At 33.4% G+C, this 19,912-nt stretch overlaps 1 protein-coding gene across 1 annotated transcript; it reads left to right on the top strand.

The window, feature by feature from the left end:
- Positions 1–1,279: 1,279 nt before the first annotated feature.
- On the top strand, positions 1,280–18,563 carry LOC308510152 (guanine nucleotide-binding protein G(I)/G(S)/G(O) subunit gamma-5-like; the record flags this gene model as incomplete). Its single annotated transcript, XM_081079203.1, has 3 exons — positions 1,280–1,294; positions 1,981–2,069; positions 18,344–18,563. 3 exons carry the CDS (start codon positions 1,280–1,282, stop codon positions 18,561–18,563), a joined length of 324 nt encoding a protein of 107 aa, XP_080935329.1.
- Between the last annotated feature and the right edge of the window lie 1,349 nt (positions 18,564–19,912).

The raw sequence follows: 19,912 nt of genomic DNA, 5'->3' as shown, positions 1-19,912 counted from the left end.
ATATAATATTGTATGAAGAAAGCCCTGAAGAATCCACTAAAACATTACAGGAACTAATAAACAAGTTCAGCAAGTTTGCAAGATACAAGATCAACATACAAAAATCAATTGTATACACTAGCAAGGAACAATCTGAAGCAAAATTAGTAAAAACCATTCCACTTATAATAACATCAAAAAGAACAAAATACTAAGGAATAAACTTAATCAAAAAGAAAAAGTCCAAGACTTACACACTGAAAACATTATTGAAAGAGATAAAGAACTAAATAAATGGAGACATCCCATGATCATGGATTGAAAGACTGATTATAATTAAGATTGCAATATTTTCCAAATTGATCTACAGAGTCAACCCAATCTACATCAAAATCCCAACTGCAATTATCGCAGAAGTTGACAAGCTAATCTTAAAAATCAATGTGGATGTCTTATTAGGGAGACCACTTCATAGGCAGTGTAGATGCCTGATCACTGCACTGTACACCTGAAGCTGAAGCCGAATAGTGTTGTATGCCAACTATAATTTAATATATATATATAGTCATGGGATATGGAATACAGCATTGGGATTGAAGTCAATGGAATTGTAATAGATATATATGATATCAGAGGGGCAATAGATTGGGGGCGGGGGTTTATTACTTTGTGAGGGGTGAAATGTCTAACCATTACATTGTTTTGTACACCTGAAACTAATAACAAAAATAAATAAATAAAAATAATAAAAATCAATGTGGAATTTCAAGTGACTCAAAATAACTAAAACTATCTTGGAAATATGAAAAAAGTTGAAAAACTCACCCTTTCTGAGTTTGAAGCTTACTACAAAGCTATAGTAATAAAAACAGTGTGGTACTGAAACAAAGACATATAGGTTAAGAGAATATAATTGAGAATGCAGAAATAAATGCTTGCATTTACAGTTCTTGATTTTTGACTTGGGTGCCAAAATTATTCAATGAATAAAAGAATGGAAAGAATAGTCTATTCTTAGACCAATCACTATTTCCATAGAGATGGACCACAATGATTTGTGGGGTCAAAATTAAATGTGCACTGCTGAAGTCAAGAATTCAATTCTGGAATAGACTCCTCTGACATCCACCCACACAGAGTGGGTGAGGAGCAGTTCCCCCCCACACACCCCCAAAATCTTTCTAAAATACTGGAAAGATACAAATTATGGATGTCAATTATATCAAACATAAGCATTTCTTTTTCTGGAAGTCTGACTTTGAAACAGAGTTGAGAGAGAAGTCAGTATAGCTAAAGCGGAATGCGGAGACAAGAGGTTTGTTAGATTACAAGTGACTTGAGTATGTTTAAGTGCTTGTGCACAGTAGTCACTAGGGAGTGAATAACTAAAATACAAAAGAAATGGAAGCTAATCAATGAATCCAAAGAGATCATTATTTCCAAATCTCCATCAGGAAATATATAAAAGAAAAGAGTTTCTCCCTGGGTCCTTGGAAGATAATCCAGGCTCTCCCTTAACTTTCCTCTTCATGTTTGGATAATACAAAGTTGAACCACCACTTTAAATTACATTATACAGCCATTGGGACCTGAAATTCCAGTGTCCAGGCCATTATGTTAATCAGTACTTTAATCTTCATTAATAATAGGATCCTCTCCACTCACCACTTTACCAAGCGAGGGCATAATTGCAGGCAGGTTACCTGTCTTTACAAAAAGGGATTTGGTAAACTTCCTTGCTTGTTCACCTCCCACATTGTCAGCTACTGTTGCTGACTCCTCTAAGTTGAAGTACTATGAAGGAGGAGAGAAAAGGAAGGCAGAAAACTTCTTCCATGATTGGTACTATTTTAAGATGACTTTGCACTCTCTGTTTTGGCAGATGTTTAAAGCTGTCATTCTTAAAGATAGTTTTATGGATTCTTTGGAGATTATCCTTCCAATTGCAACTCCCATGACAGGTTATTCTTTCTCTACTTATAGCTACTGATCCACCCTTAGCTGCCGCTGGATACAACAGCCCACTTCTCAGATTCTCTGTTGGAGACCATCACCTTCCCAAGCAATCTTCTTGGAAAACGTCTTGCGATGTAATGTTAGACATTTTCTTTAAGACAATTGAGATAATTTTTAGGTTATCTGCAAACAAGTCACCTTTACTGATAATAGTGACTTAAATTGTATTCTCTTCTTCCTTGTATCCTGCTTATTTTGTGGGAGGCGAGTTGCTGATTGTGTGTGAGTTCTCTTTAGGAAATTTCCCTGATCCTAGTTTGAAAGCCCTAAGCTTAGTGCCTTCAGAGCTTCAGAGAATACTGAGAAAATTAATGAATTATGATTACGAGTAAAAATTATAATAAAGAATTGTTTTTAAAGGTCTTGAGTGCCTTATCCCAAAACAAACTAAGGGCAAGATTCCCAGACCTCTCTCCTTAGACATCCCTAAGTGATTTTTTCTGAAATCGACAGGTTTTATTTTCACCATATTTTGGAAATTAGAATGCCAGCATGTTTTAAGCAGTAACTCTAGTATACTTGCCTTAAAAACTGAGAAGCCAAAAGAACTAGAACAAAGAGCACTAATTTTGTGCCCAGCTGCATGCTAACAACACAATGAACCAATCTGAACCCAAATGTAACTGCTATTTTCAGATGTTTGTTTAATTTCATAAGTAACACATAAATATATTCTATTATTAAAGATTCAAACAATCTCACATTTCCTTTCCTTTTTGTAAGTATTTGAATACATATACCCATATAACTTTAAATATTTTACATAAATGGAGTCATTGTAAATACATTGTTATGTGGCTTGCATTTTATTTAATAATTTGTTTGGAAAATTTTTCCAAGTCAGTATACAGAGCTCATTTTAACAACTGCATAATATTCAATAGTGGTGTGCATATAATTTATTTAACCATATATATTAATGGATTTAGTTTCCTTCCAATTTTTAGTCCTTAAAAACAATACTACAATTAACTATAAACATTCCTATACTCATATTTTCCTATAGCATTTTTAAAAATCAATTGAGACATATATACATGGAACATCAAAATATTCTCTGAATCAGTCCCATATGTTTGCTTAAAGTTCTTGCTTCAATTACATATAGAGAATTGTCTAATGGGTTGTAATAATATACCATTTGAACAAATAGATCACTGTCTGCATGGACATTACCTAAAATAGCACGCTTAATAAATGTCTCATGTCTCAAAATGGAACTGCAACAGACAAGTTCACGAGCTGACTAATCTAATTGGAAATGCAAGCTGACTTTAGGCACGGTTTATTAGACCAAATTTCTTTCCTTCCTTCCCCTTCCTCCATTTCCTTCTTTCCTTACTTTTGCTAACTGAAAAACAATATTGACTAGGTGTTTCATTACCAAAAAGGATTTATTCTGGAAAAATAAAAGGGTTGCAACCCATGCAGACATGGCAAGTCACGTGCATACTCTAGCCTGAATGCCAACATGGAGGAGTATTTATAGAAGGCAAAAGGAAGTTAAGGGAAGGGGAAGTTAGAACCATAAAGCTTTATTATAAACATACAGTTCTTCCTGTAGATGTTTCTTGTGTAGAGTTCTTGTGATTACTTAGAGTGGGAGAAAATGCCTAAGCCCTAGTGTCATCCATAGACCTTCCCAAGTGATTATGTTTGCTTAGAGTTCCAGTTCATCTTCCTTCCTTCCTTCCTTCCTTCCCTCGTTCCTTCTTTCCTCCTTCTTCTCACATTTGTAGATATCAGTTATTTATGAAATATTTTAGATTACACCTTTCAAGTCTTGGTACTTCCATTACCCATTGAGGTATAACGATTACATATGGGCAACTACTTAGAAGTGTTCTAATTTTCACAACCAGTTAGAACACTAAAGGATCAGTTTTGAAAAGTGGTCCTCTCTTAAGCAGTTACAGAATTACACTTGTCAAGCTGTTTGTGTTTCATTACAAGGGAAGACTTGCATTATATTTTTATTCCTGAAAGAAAACCCTGCCGTGCTTTTTATATTGTCATGTAGTCTATAAATAGATTTTCTCATTCAGCAGAAAGGAACCCGAAATTTGATAAGTTTTATATAAGGTATCAAATATTCCTGTGGTTCATGGATCAACAAACCAAACAACACCAAATCTCCCTCACATATTACCATCTGCATTAGCAGTAATTCTTAGTTTGGCAACCTAAGAAGAATATTGTAACAGAATCAAGGTCTGAAGGCATCAGCAGGTATTTTTAGACTTCTGCAGGGTCATGATCTGCTTTTTTTAGGTGTGGATTTCATGTATTAAAATTCAATAACTAGTTTTCCCAACTTCAGAAAGCCCTTAAGGCAAAATGCATTATGAAAATTTCTGTGGGGTCCAGAACATTAACAAAAGATATATTTATAATTTTAATTCCAATATCGTTTTCAGTAATTATTCAACTAGTTTACTGTAGTGACTTGGGTCTTCCTAGGTAGCCAGTTGTAAAAGGCTTCTGTGATTTGGCAGTATAAGAGCCCATAGAGGAATGAACACTAAGTTATTCCAATTAGCACAAATACCAGATCAGATATCAATCAAGTGCAGACATAGATAACATTCCTTGTGTGTGTAAGGAATTTTGTTAAACAAAACTTCCTTCCAGGTTGAATTTAAATTGACCATTCTAAATAAAGAAAATTTTTGGAGACTTTGTAAATAGATTTCTTAGAAGCCTATACAATTTAATTAAATATGTCAATTGAGTCCTTTAAAAAATCTTAATTATTTTCTCTCAGCATTTTCATGCTAACATCCAAAGCAAAATTAGTCTTCTTATTTTGACTAAAAATTGTTTTAACATGTAACAAGTTAAACCAAAAATAAAGCAAAACAAAGAAACAAAACAAAATATTAAAAAATACATAAATAAATAAAATATAATGAGTTAGGATCAAATTTGCATTTGTATCTGCAAAGGCTCTTATGAAATTAGGGAAAAAATTTTAAATGCATTAGTAAATCACAGAAGATTTTCATTCTAATACTGATTCACTGTAAATAATCTTAGGTAGCTATCATAATTATTTCATACCATTTGTGATTTATAAATCATAAATGCTTTCTCAAATTTTGATCATATAACATAGCATTCCATTATTATTCAAATTTTTGAAGTGTGTATTTAAAATGATTTTATTAAATTACACATAAAAAAGGGACTATAGTCATCTCTTAATTTTGTAGCATACGCAATTTATTGGATTCTTGCTCGGTGATGTATGGGATTGGATCCTGAAAGGTGGCAATTCCATTCATTATTAATTTTGATGACCAAGATCTGCCAAACATTCACCACTAACCCGCTGGCTACTTCCATTTTATAGACAAGGAATATGAAGCATGGAGATGTTATTCACATAACACTTTAATAACAAATCAGACTTAGCTTTCTGGAAATTTCAGGATGTGAAAATTTACCAAATGATCTTAAAATATCAATTCAATGATTGAAGATAGAAATGAATTACGTATAGCTGCTGCCATAGAGCAGTTGTGTGGAAGCTTGTTGTATTTCACATTTTTCCTAAGAGGAAAAAAGGCAAAGTATATAAACAGAATAAGAGATATAAATAGCCAATTAACATACAGAAACATATACCCTCACTAAGAACTAAAAAAAAGTAATACACATAGGAAAAGGTCTGGATACATATCACCTAACAGTAGTTATTTTGGGGAACCAGGATTGTGCAAGGAAAGACTTTTATTTCCAAATTTAAACATTTTTGTATTGTTTATATTTGTCACACCCAAAAAATATGACAGTCAACAATTATTGGACTTCTACAGTGGATCACAACTGTATTCGGAATGTATCAGTGAACAAAACAAAACTTCCCATTGCTATGAAGCTTGCATTTAGCTTCTGTTACACTAGAGTTCAAAAAACAGCTGAGGAACCTGTAAGTTTAATTCAAACAGCTGCAGCATTATAATTTAACAGAGGGAACTCCTGTCTCAAGCAACGTAAGTTATATCAAGGTGGACTTGTTCTGTTTGTTGTTTTTAATGACTAGGAGAACAAAAGACCCATGTGAAGGTTGGGAAAATGGGACAAAACAAACAAAAACAGAATATAGTGATAGACAATATAGCAATATCTTTATCTCTAATACTAGCCATGTTTTTTTATTTCAAAAAATTATCTAAATCATGAATCACAAATTTTAAAGTGAACCAAGAATAGGAATTAGAGTTTTATATTTAATAGAATACGGTTTCTGTAGCACATTTGGAAGAACTTTTATCTTTTTGTAACTTGGGTATTAGATGACGGGAGGAAGAAATCTATGAAGAAAATGAGTGAATCAAAATACAATCTGAATTGGGACTTTAATCCTAGCCCAACTAGTTCAGCTAATTTGCTGAACAAGGTATTGTAAAGGTTCCAGAGCAGGAGTATTTACTACATTGCAGCTGAATAAATCAAGGTTAAAGTGATTGCTTCAAAATCTCCCTTTAATTAAAAATTAATGCCCTTCTTACAAGGATGATTCACATTTCTGATTAAATATTTTCAATTATCAAAAAGGTATTTATGTTTTAGAAGGCACTGATTCTTATTTATGAGCACATATACATTTTTCAAATGTCTTTCAGACATATATTATACATGAATACCATACCATTCATGGTGTGGTTTCAATCATGTTTAATTGTTAAAGGTTCTTAAAGTTATACTTGAAGATTTTTTTCTGCTATATGATACATTTTATTTGAATTTGATTTTGGATGCTACAACAAAGTTTTCAAAGTGCTGTACCTGTACTTTATCAGTCATACTGAAGAAAACACTAATTTCCAAGTACTCAGCCATAACAATGGCTACATTCTGTTGAATACAATAAATTACACTATAGAGAGTTATTGCACATATGAAGGAAAATTCTGTGTCATATATTCATTCACCTTCCATTCTGTCAATCTTGGATTCTTGGAAATATATATTTTCATATATTTATATATAATATATATTATTAGAGAAGTATTTTATATAGCTATATATCACTTACATTATTTGTATATTGTATGTATATAGTTTTTTTTCTTAAATTATTTAACTAGTAAATAAGATAAGAGTCAACATAACACCAGTGGAGAATGATTTCTTAATAATTAGAAGAAAGCAATAAATATTCTTGGTGTATTTAATATTGTTATTCCTTAAGTGTTAACAGTTACCAGTTAAGCATTGCACATTTTAAAAACTACATTTTCCTGGGAGTAAGGTGAATTCTTTATTATAAAGTGAATCAAAATACTCTTCTTTTACACATGATTCTTCTAAAAGTTTCTTGGTAAAGTCAAAGTCATCTAAGAATTTGTAAACAGGTTGTTTGGAATTCTCCATAATACTTTATTGTTAAGTTGACTTTTATTTTTACCTTCTCAAACCAGAAGTGCTATTTTATGGAGTATGAACTAAATTAATATTGAAAATCTCGAATTCATGCCTAAAACTCTGAATTCATGAAACACAAGCACTTGGACTGGTTGGAATGATTAATTTTTCTGCGGTGTTAGGAATCAGAAAGAGTAGATTTTAATTATCTTTCAAATTCTAAATTAATGCAATGTCAATGAAAATACACACAAAATAGTTACATGTTGTTTTAGTAGTCTTCAATAAAGGGCAAAGGAAAAAAGAAATAAGTAATAATTATTGAAGACCTAAATTTGCCAGGAATTGATACAAATGGTTTTTCCTTAATCTTTAATAACAGTATTATGATGCAGGGAATGTTATTTTCAACAATTTAGAGATGGGGAAAAGTAATCTCTCAATGTCACACAATTAGTAAATGGCTGTGGTTCAGTCCAGGATTGGTGACATCAAAAACCCATTCCTTAAGAATTATACTCTGCTGCCCATCTAATTGATTTTAACTTCCTTTGTCTTCTGTTAATTTCTTATTTTCATCCTTCTTCTTTTTATCCCCCACACTCTTCTTTTTTCCTTTCCCAATAGAAATGGAGAAATACAAGAAAACAACAAATCTTGCTTCACTGTTTTGGGAAAACTACATTATGGTTATTCTATATATTTTACCTCATTTATTTTTAATTTTTTTAGGGTAATGGTCAAAAACAGCAGAGTCCTAAAGGGTTTTTATCATTTAGGGCCTGGCAGGAAATAGATGGCATACTCAAATTGGATAATTTGAGGAGTTTTTAAAAGAGACTGTTAATAAAAGTGCAATCAGGATATAGGGAAAATACAATGAGATTGTGCAATAACAATTGGGCTTCCTTGCCACTGCGAACCAGGCCTGCAGTGCAAAGGGAATTTGTGGTTTCCAGAACTTGGAGACTCAGAAAGCTCTGTGCAGAGGATCATCTGACAGCTACTCTGATATTCAATCAATGGATGCCAACAGATGTGAGATGATAGAACCAGTTCCCATGTCTCTCCACCGTCCTACCATCTCTTGCTGAGCCTGTCTGTTGGTTTTATCCACCCAAAGCTACTAGGCAAATGTCCTGCTGATGCAATCTATACAGTCACTTTCCCAGGGCATAGAGCACCCTAAAGAAGAGTGGAGCGAGGGCCTAGATGGGCAAACAGAAAATATCCAGTACGATGTCTAAATTGTGGTGAAAAGAGGCAGTGCAGCTACTCCAGCTGGGGGTATTTGGAAGACAAGTAGCTCGTCTTCTAAAAGCTTTCATTTTTGCTAATATCAGAAATAGCTTCCCCTGATTGATCCCATTGGAATTCATGTAATTTCTTTGTACAAACCGCAGTGACACTAAATATTTTATTTATTTCATACATATCAATGTGCCTAAGTTTTTGCAACATGTATGTTATATATGAGTATGCTACAACTGAATGGTAGAAACAGGCAGGCCTAGGCTTCCTAGGTCAGATGGGTGGGCCCTGGAACTAGGAAACACAATGTTGAGAACTGCTGTGGTCCCCAGACCATATTGCAGCCTATATCACACAATGCTTAAGAGTAAGGGCTCTGAAGCCAGACTCTGCTGCTAGCTAGCTGGAAGATATTGGGCTAATTACTTCTGCCTTTGTTGCCTTTTTATAAAATAAGAAGTAATGACACTACATATCTCCATAAGTCATTGCAAGGTTTAGATGAATGAATATGAGCAAAGTGATTACAACTATGCCTGACACATGGTAAGCACTGAACAAATGTTAGCTTTTATTATTACCTCAAAAATTAATGTTTTGGTCTGACACAAATTGCTGATTATAAGAAGACTATGTGCAAAAGTAAAGACAGATTAGTATAAATTACAATTAGTAAAGCAACTCAGTGATTTTGAGACCACATAAAGAAACATCAGGGTAGAAACCACATCTAAATGACCCGTTTGCTGGCAAACAACATAATACCAGAAACCAGTTTTGCATTATGGGGTCTCACATCAAATCTGTTTTGTGTTTAGGGACAATTATAGATCCTTCAATCCATAATACTTCATCAAATATTTTTGGGTCATTCTAACTGACCACAAGCTTAGGTAAAATTACCCCCCCCTCCTTAGTTGATCCTACACCTCAAATGTCTTGAACCAACCACTTTCCCTATGTCTTCAGCTCTGCTCTTGTTTCATTTAATGCCACTTTATTTACCCTGCTCCGAGGGAAAATGCTTTTTCACCACTGTCCTTCCCACAGTTCTCTAGTTAACTTTGCCTAGTTTACACCCTGGATTATTCTCTACAGAAACAGGTAGCTTTATTAACTTTATTCCTGTCAAACAATTCTGCCTTATACAAGATGATTAGCTTTGACAAGTCATTTTATATATTATCCATAACTTTTGTGAATCCAAAAAGTGAACGCATAGAAGGCACGTTATTATAGATAAAGAATATTATTAGCACCCTAATAAGCTCAATGTTTTCCAAACTGCAGGCCAAGTCCCATTATGGGTCATAAACTAAGTTTAGTTGGCAGAGTCCAGAATTTTTAAAATTAAACAAAATATAATGAAATACGATAGAACTGAAAAATCAGAATGCAACCATAAAATAAAAGTACGCATTGTTTCATGAAACTTTTTTTAGTTATTCATGTGTATATATGCTTGCTCACCGTGTAAAATGTATTTTTTACTCTGGCTCAAGATATAAAAAGTTTGCAAGCCACTTTAATACAGCACATTTACTTGTGCGTTGTTTTCAAATCCTTTTAGTTCTTTCTATAAGGACATTTATACATTTCTAATTGGATTGTAAGTTGCTTGAGGGAAGGGACTCATTCTCATTGAACGTTTATATAAAAGCTCCACAATTCAACGGAACCAACATTATTGAAAGCCTTAACACATTCAATACACTAAGTATCCAATACACTAAGTATCAATACACTAAGAAATATTGACCATCTTGACATCTATATAAACAAAGAAAAATGAAGGCAGTGATAGCTGAAAACAAGTCTGTAAATGAAATTTCCAATTATACTAGCTTTCCAATTTATCTTGTTATTTATAGGAAACCTACTATTACTTGTTCAATACCATTAAATTAAATTTTAAAATTGGCTGTATACCGTATCCCAGACCAGGCATTTTGTTAGGTGTTTAAGTAGACATGTGGTCCCTGCTCCCAAGAGTTCATGATGTATAAAGGATATGTGTTTTTAGGAGAGGGGATTGAATTATAAGTTTTAAGTGCTTTTGTCTCACATTTTACTACAGTGCCATTATTCTCACTTTAAATAAGAGGAAACATGTTTAGAGATGTTAAAGTATCGTTGGGATTTTAACCCCTCTGAATTCAAAGCTCATGGCCTTCTTACTATATCCACTACAGTAGGCCTAGGATTTTTATGTGGCTTACTTTACCAAATTCTAGAATATGGAGAGGCACAGGACTGTAACATTCATATTTATCAACTAATCAATAATTATATTTTGAGTGCCTACTATGTTCTAGAAAGAAGATAAACATGTGAAAACTTAGGACAAATACCGTGTGTCCCCCCCCCCCCAAATAAGACCTAACCGGAAAATAAGCCCTAGCATGATTTTTCAGGATGATACCCCCTGAACATAAGCCCTAATGTGTCTTTTGGAGCAAAAATTAATATAAGACCTGGTCTTATTTTCAGGGAAACATGGTATTAACCACTGAATTTAGGGACTCCCATCATACTGGAAAAAATTAGTTGCCAGAGAAATGTACTTTATGAAAACCACTATAGAGTCAAATTGGAAATCAACTCAAGTTAGGCCTGGTTACACAAAGCATTTCAAAGAAGTCATGGCTTTCATATCATAACACAAATTTGGAACAGCCCTCAGAAACATTGCTTGTATGCTTCCCCAACCCCCACCCCACCCATTGACTCTAAAATGTGTAAATTTGGGCCAAACTTTCTGAGAATAACACTACCAAGTAACTACGGTTTATTGCAATGGTTTTCCATGTTTTACAAAATTAAATTTCCTCTGTGATAGGCTTACAATAAAGTCTAATATGTAGAAGAAATAAAAACAGAGCTGATCATGGAGAGACAATTGGTGACTCAGAACAACCCTTTTCCCTTACCAACAGTGTCCAATTGTCATATAATTGGAAACAATTCAATAGGGCAGATATTCGTTGATTACTTTATTATTTAAAAGCATTGGTCCCAGCTGTCAGGGAGCAAGAGAAAGTTGGAGAAGAGTAAATTTAAAGAGCCTTTAGGAGTTTACAAAGCAAATTGTCACATTTCATTTTGCTTGCAAAATCCTATGTAGTAGTTTCCCTCAGAGATTTTAGCTAACTTGGCCAAAACTGTAGAGTTCCAACATATTTTTTTAAATTGGTTTTTCCTTCAGGGGTACTCATACAAGTGGCTTTATAAATAAATATGTTCTCAAAATAATATTGAAATAAAAAAAAAATCTGAAATATAGGATTCCTTGGCAATGCCAAAAATCACTTGCCTTTTTATCTCAGAATAGTGATGGTGAAATGAGTCTATACTTATTCATTGTCTTGTTCAGTATGCTTTGAAATTTCCTGAATAACTGAACATTTCACATTCTTGGTTCTCTTGATTTTAAATTGACTTGTAAGGAAGGCTTAAACTTTTTATGTCAACCATTATATATTTATACCTTTTTTAAATATGCGTAAACTCCATATACATTGATGCAAGAGACTAGAATTCCAATTATACCTTAACATCTTTAACATGTTTCCTCTTCTTCAAACTGGGGATAAAGTTGCCCGCCTAATGATCATCTGTTTGTAAACTAGTTTGTAAAATTAACCACCTGTCAAATGTCAAGTTTTTGAAGGCTTATGGATGTATCTTTAAGTATTATCATTATAATTCCCATATATCCCTGCTATAGATGCATAGTATAATTTCTTATTATAAGATCTCAGCTTAAACCTCACTTCCTCCATGAAATACTGCATTGCCTTTCCCGGTGATTATGTTATGATACCCTGCTCTGGGCTCTAATAGAACTCAGTTCTTTCTCCCATCTGAAACCTGTCCCATTTTACTGTTATTGCTTGTTCAGTCATCTTCCTTGCCTGATGAAATGAAAACTCTTAGGCAACAAGGACTCTTGCTCACCATTATAACTCACTTGTACCAAGCAAAATAAATGACACAGTAAAAAATCTGATAAGTACTTGTATAGTGAATGAAAAGTCAAAGTTGGAACTTTTTCTCTATTTTACTGAAAATTTTATTTTCAGTATTAAATATTAATACTTTTAATATTAATACTTTTAAAAATAATTGTATCAGTAATGCAATCCCCTAAGATTCTGATCACTTTACTCTTCCTCTAATCCATTAATATGAACATTTTTGCATGAAAAATGCAAGAATAATAATAATAATACATCATTAAAATGTGTTTACAGTATATTTGCCTAGAAAACTGGTGTTTTCGAATGAGGGATCATCAAGAAGATAAAATTCAGAGTTATCACACTTGCTAAGTTGCTGTGAAGTAATTACATATTATTCTCTAACAACGTCATCTTACCAAGGAGACTCTTTTTTCCAAGAAGGTAATTCCTAGTAGAAAAGAAAAAATATGTTTCTGGTTGTGGTAGATCAGAAAAATAAATAAAATAAAGCTATAAGCCACTTTCATTAAAAAAATTGAAATAAAGTATCAAGACTGCTTGGGTGCATTAACAATTTTTTTAAGTTCCCAAGTCATCTCCTAGATGAAGTCATATATTATTTGGTCTTTCTCTTGAAAAATACCAAGCCAATCTTCATTTAAACAAACAATATGACCTATGAATAAGAGTTTTATGGTTACTACCTTGGTATTAAAGCTTATGTAAATTTTAATTAACAAATTGGAGAATTCAAAGGAAATTGAGGATCTGAGATTAAACTCTTTTTTCTCCTCTTTTCTCCCACTCTTTACTCTCTTGGGAGAGGATGGGGAATTCATATATTTTTAAAATTTTACTCAGAATATAGCCATCAAAAGAATATGAGGTTTAAAGAAATTGACCGTGTCTTTTTTTGCTCTTTATAATACTTCGCACTTAGAAAATGCTTAAAATGTTGTATATATTCCAGAAATATGTAATTTTCCAGAAATACTTAATATTCCAAAAATGTTTAATTGATGAATGAATGAAAAGCTGTTTTTATAATGTTATCCTGATGTTACCAAATGTGTATTTGGTAATATTGATGATGTTAACCAATAAATATATTTAATAATGCCTTGCAGAGGAAAAATCTATTGATGCATAAGAACCTAGTATATTCAATGGATCGAATCCAATGCACCCTCTTCATTGCCTGCTCTTATGGTTTCTTAATAGCAGTGTGTCATTAGAATTACAGCAACTCCTTTTTAAAAATCATTGTCTTATTCACCAGGAACAAAATAAAAAACTCAAAAAGAAAACAATTAAACCAGACCAAATGATTCATCAAATCTAAGAAAACAAAAAAATGTTTCTATGTACTCTCAATTAGAGCAGATGTCTTCTTTCCTATTTTTGCCCAACCGCATCTACCTGATTTAATGTTCTTTTTACATATATGTATACATATATATATTCGTATATATAATCTTCTGCTCAACATCACCAGGTATAGATTTAAAGCAAAACAATTTTAATCAAATTCACATGCAGATTAGGGGCTCCAGCCACTTCCCCTTATCACAATTGACCAGAATGGTGGTACTGCCGTGCTTTATAGAGTTTTAGAATAATTTTCTTTGATGCACATTTTATATCATTATAAAATGATATGGCCTGTTTAAAAATGTTATATAAAACCAATTCCTTCTCCTGTCTTAATAACTCCTGAGAGTATTGGACAGTAAAATTTTTTAGTTATTTATTTCCATCTTTTGGCTTTAAATTTCCTTTATATTCAAAACTGGAGAAAACACTATTAAATTTCACTTGTGTTTCAAAGCAGTTTTACTTATTCCAAATATATATTTAAAAGTTCTACAAAGTATATGTCATCCACAGTTATCTTTCAAAATGCCTTATAGAAATGGTAGTCAAAATTAGCCAAAGCAGTTAAATGCAAAATACAAAGAATTTTATGGTAAAATTGAAAATACCTATCATTTTTCAGTTTGCAAATCATTTTTTAAAAAATGTAGGTGTGTCATACATTCATATAAGCATGTAAATATCAAGCAGTCGAGACAATAAAAATAATTAGAATGAACACCCATTAACCCATTAGCCTAATATAGAAAACATTATTAGGACCTTAGAAGCTGTTTTTATGCCCTCTCCCAGATTGAAAATCTTCCTTTTTTTTTTTTTTTTTCAGGGAGAACACAGCTTTATTAAGCCAGCGGGCTCAACGGGATTCTTCCCAAAAGACTGAGCCAAAAATCTTCCTTTCTTCTATCCCAGGAGGTAACCGTCATCCTGACTTCTGTGTTAATTATTCCCTGGCTTTTCTTTATAATCTGTATTACCTATCCCTAAGCAGTTTTGTGCTTGTTTAGTTTTGAAAACCTAAGTAACAAATCCAAAAACCTAGATGTATACAGAAAGGGCTATATTGCCAATGTTACATATACCTTCCAAAGAGAGTAGAAACTGAAGAGAGTTTGTATGTTACAGTCTTGCTTTAGCTTCCCTGAGAGTTTAAATGAGCCCTTTTCAAAGAAGTCCATGAAAAAGGCCATAAGTGAGTAGGCAGAACATTAGTCAGGACAGTACTGTGGGTCAACTTGGAGAAGATAGACAATGCAAAGAGGACAAACTTACAAAAGAATGACCTTTACTCAATAAGGCTGTTAACATAACCAAAACACAACAGGAATACATTTTATTTTCTGAAGTGTATGAAAATGTACATACACTTTAGTGCGTACATGCAATGGACTGAATGTTTATGTCTCCTCAAATTCATATGTTGATATTGTAACCCCCGAATGTGATGCTTTTAGGAAGTGGGGCATTTGGGAAATGATGAAGTCCTGAGGTTGGAGCCCTCGTGAATGGGATTAGTGCCCTGATAAAAGAGACCCCAGAGAGATACCTTGCCCCAACTACCATGTGAGGTTAGGGTGAAAAGACAGCTATCTATGAGGAAGTGACCCCTTACCAGACTCTAAATTTGCCAGTATCATGATCTTGGACTCCTTAGCCTTCAGAACTGTGAGCAATTAATTTCTATTTTTCATAAGCCACCCAGTCTGTGGTATTCTGCACTAGCAATCCAAATGGAGTAAGACAATCATATATTTATTTACTTTAGAAAATTAGAAAGAGCTTCTGGAAGTTAAAAAGATGATAGCAAAAATGAAAATTCAACAGAGAAGTTGAAGATAAAGTTGAGAAAATCTCCCAGGAAATAGAGCAAGAAGATTAAGAAATTAACACTAAGACAGAAAAGATGAGAAAATTAGTATACCAGTTTAGGAGATACCACATCCAATAGAAGCATTCTAAAAGGAGGGAGAGAAATCATGAATGATTCAGGAACATGGACCAAAAAGAAAGATATGAAGTATAAGATTAAAAGACCCTACCTTTTGCTCAAAACAAAGATTTAAATAGACCCACACTGATGCAGATCATCAAGCAATTCCAGAATACTTGAGATGAAATTAAGATATGATAAGCTTCCATAAATAATGACCCCATACAAAAGATAGAGGATAGGATTGCTTTAGACTTTTCAATGGCAACATTGCAAACAAGAAGTTACTTGAATAATGAATTTCAAATATCTGAAGAAATATGATTTCCAACTTAAAATTTTATAACCAGACAAATTATCATAAGTTATGAAGTAGAATTAAGATATTATAAGACATATAAAAATATACAAAAATTTACTTCCCTGTGTTCTTTCTGAGGAAGCAATCAAAGATTGATCCTTTATGAAAAAAAAAATGAAGCAAACAAGGGACTCTTAACACAGGAGAAAAGTGAAGTGAATCCCCAAGATGGTTGTGAAGGAAGATCTCAGGAGGACAGCTGTATATCTAGTGAAGAGTATAACTACTCCAGTTTTGAGTAGATGAATCTGTTAGAATGCTTGTTGTGAATGGATTTCTTGAAAGGAAATTGAGACAACTAGTGAAGAGTTTAGGATTGAATTGTTGAATTGTTGATGAGTAGTTAGAACATTAAGCAAGTAAATAAAAATTAAAACCTCCAAAAGAAATATGAAGTCATCCCAGACTCTTAATATATGTGTATACATATATATATATATATATACACATATATACATATATATATATATATATATATATATATATATATATATGTATTAATCCAACCTAAATTCTAATAAGACTAATTTGGAGGAAGAGCAATTGACGGGGTTCATTTGTAGTGTAAGCAGTAAGAAGGAGTTAAGGTCTCCTCTTCCATAGTGGGAAGTTGATAAATAATGCCCACATATTATTTAGAGATATAGAAGATCACAAAATAATGAGCTAAAAAGTTAAAAGTGGTTATCTTTTGGAGAGGGGAAATGATTGTAGATGGGAATGGGGCACTGCAGTTTTCTAAAATTTCTTGAGAATTGATTCTTTAAATGAGGCATAATTTTTGACAAAAAAACTTAAGAGGAGATATATAATTTTATACACACAATAATTACATATAATTATATATAAAGAAAAAAAGTATCCTGTATGCTCTGCAGAGAATCCAGAACGAAAAGTCTGAGATCTGATAGCACGAGTGGTGACTGGGAGAAGTGGAAAGATGTTCAGAAGGTCTGTAGTCAACATTTGGTTCTCAAGCTCAGGTCCCTATTCCAGGTTCACAATAGCAAACCAGTTATCCACTCTTAATCTGACTTCCCCCGACCACTCACTTTAGGCGACTTTCGTCTTCATTTATGCCCATTGTGCCTTAATTAGGTTGCTAGTGGTACTAAGATGCTGTGATGTAGCAGTTAACACATGAACTTTAGAATCAGAAAGAGAGCTTGAATTCTGACTTGATCCTTTGTTTGTCATATGGTCTTTGGTGAGTTAGTTAACATCTCTGAGCTTTAGATTTCTCTTGTGGAATGAAAAATAATAATGGCCACCTCTAAGAGCTAGTGAGAGGATTAAGTGAAGCAATATATGTAAAGGTACTGACACAGTGTCTGGCAAGTAATGAATGCTGTTATTATTAAAGTCCAGAAGAATACTACTGTTAGAAACAGCATTTTAATTTAAGTCTGAGACTCATTTATTTAAAATCCCTATGGGTACTTGGTGATTTTTAAAATTATTGGTCATGACTCATTGTTGGATCATGGAATCAATTCAGTGGGTTATTATCACATATTAAACACTAAAACAAAGTAATAATTAATAGACTAGAGTACTTTGCATTAATAAGGGTTTCTTTAAATGTTTGAGAAATATTGACTTAACTCTTGATGAGAAGGAAGCATACTCTTTGAAGATAGTGACAGTTCTCTTCTTTTCGGTGAAAGCATGTCTATAAAAAAATTGCCTCTGGAAGAGGTTAAACAGGGTCTAATATATGGTGATAGAAAGAGAACTGACTCTGGGTGGTGAACACACAATATGAGATATAGATAATGTATTACAGAATTGTACACCTGAAATCTATATAACTTTACTAACAATTGTTGCCCCAATAAACTTTAAAGGAAAAAAATTGCCCATGTTTATAATAAGGTAACTCCTACTATTCAGGACTACCAAAGTCCAAAAAAGTACTTTTTGGATCCATTGTATCCTAGCTCATCTTTCATGCCTAAGAATAAAGTTCTGCAATCTTATAAAATAAATTTAGTTTATAAAAATGTTTTTGGGTTTCGAGCCCCGCCCCTCGACTCGCTGCCCCGTGGTCCGGCTCCGCGGACCCAGAACCCACCGACCCACAACCGACTAACCTGCCAGGCTCTCGCCTGCGCTGTCTGGTTCCTCCAGCGTCACCGCTAAAAAGAAAGTGGTTCAACAGCTGCGGCTGGAAGCCAGGCTCAACCGCGTGAAGGTTTCCCAGGCAGCTGCAGATTCAAAACAATTCTGTCTGCAGAATGCTCAACATGACCCCCGGCTGACTGGAGTATCGTCAAGTACAAATCCCTTCAGACCCCAGAAAGTCTGTTCCTTTTTGTAGTGAAACTAATCTTTGGAGGTTTTCTAAACCACTTTTCATGAACCAGTGAATATTCACTGGAGAGCTAAGTCTGATGCCTGTACAAAAAGCTTCTGCCTATAACATGTGCCATACTATATACAAACTTCTGCTTTTGTCAGTCCTTAACATCACCTCTCTGAATTTTCATGAATTTCTATTTCATAAAGGAAATTATTTTATATACACTGGTAGCAACATACAATAAAATACTTAGTATTAAGTGGGGAAAAATGTTTTTGATAAAATGTTGTATTTTAAAAGAAGCAGGTATATATTTATCACCCAGATCTCAGTTTCTAAATACAATTTCCCAATAAAAGGAATCAGGCTTCCTTGGAGAAATGGCTGATTACACAACAGGGGATAGAAAGTATAAGATGGACCTGGAACATCTTGTGCAAGAAAGTACACATTGCTTAAATATTGATGAGCCATGTTAAAAGAACTCACAAGCCCTGGCTAAATATGCAACTCAAAGTGAACTCAAAAGGAATATTTGGAAAGATAAGTTATTCTTGGGCTGGGTAGGAAAAATACAAATGAACCTACAGCATCTTGTAGTAATAGAAAGCAAGTAAGTACTCAAAAAATAAAGTGATGGGAGTTTATTAAAAGATGCAGGAGCCAACCTGAAAGAGCTTCTAATAGCCAAAGCTGGAACAACAAAATAACACAGTATTGTATTATCCAAAATAAAATAAATAACCATGAGTCCATGTGCATATAAATAAGTCATTAAATAAATAAATAAATAAATAAATAAATAAATAAGAATGGACAGATTTTTGTTATTGAAGAATTCCAAATCATGTATGTAAATACTGTCCCCTCTTGGAAGTGGAGCTTAATCCTGCTTCGCCCGCTCCATTCCCCCTCGACCCCTGATCTTGAATATAGGTTGGATTAATTGACTTCCAAAGCACACCATATGGATAATGAACAATTACAGTGAATTAACCTGAAAAACACTACTTTAGCCAAGTGATAAAGGCTAATATTGCCAGTAATAAGTCATGGTGATGGCATTTTACCTCTGTGATATTACGTGATGAAGACACTTCACTTCTGTGATATTGTTCCCCAAAATCCTTAACTCCAGTTTAATCATGAAAAACCATCAAACAAAACCATATTGAGGGACATTCTAAAAAATATCTGACCAGTACTACTAACTGTCAAGGTCTTAAAAGGCTAAGAAACTGTCACAGACCAGAGGATACAATGGAGGCATGACAACTGTATGCAATTTGGTATCTTCAATTGGAACAGTAAAAGAACATTACTGGAAAAACTGCTGAAATTTGAACAAGTCTGGGGTTTAGTTCATA

The sequence above is a fragment of the Rhinolophus hipposideros genome, assembly GCF_964194185.1.
Source record: "Rhinolophus hipposideros genome assembly, chromosome: 2".
NCBI classification, from domain to species: domain Eukaryota; kingdom Metazoa; phylum Chordata; class Mammalia; order Chiroptera; family Rhinolophidae; genus Rhinolophus; species Rhinolophus hipposideros.
This window is presented reverse-complemented; position numbering and strand designations above follow the sequence as displayed.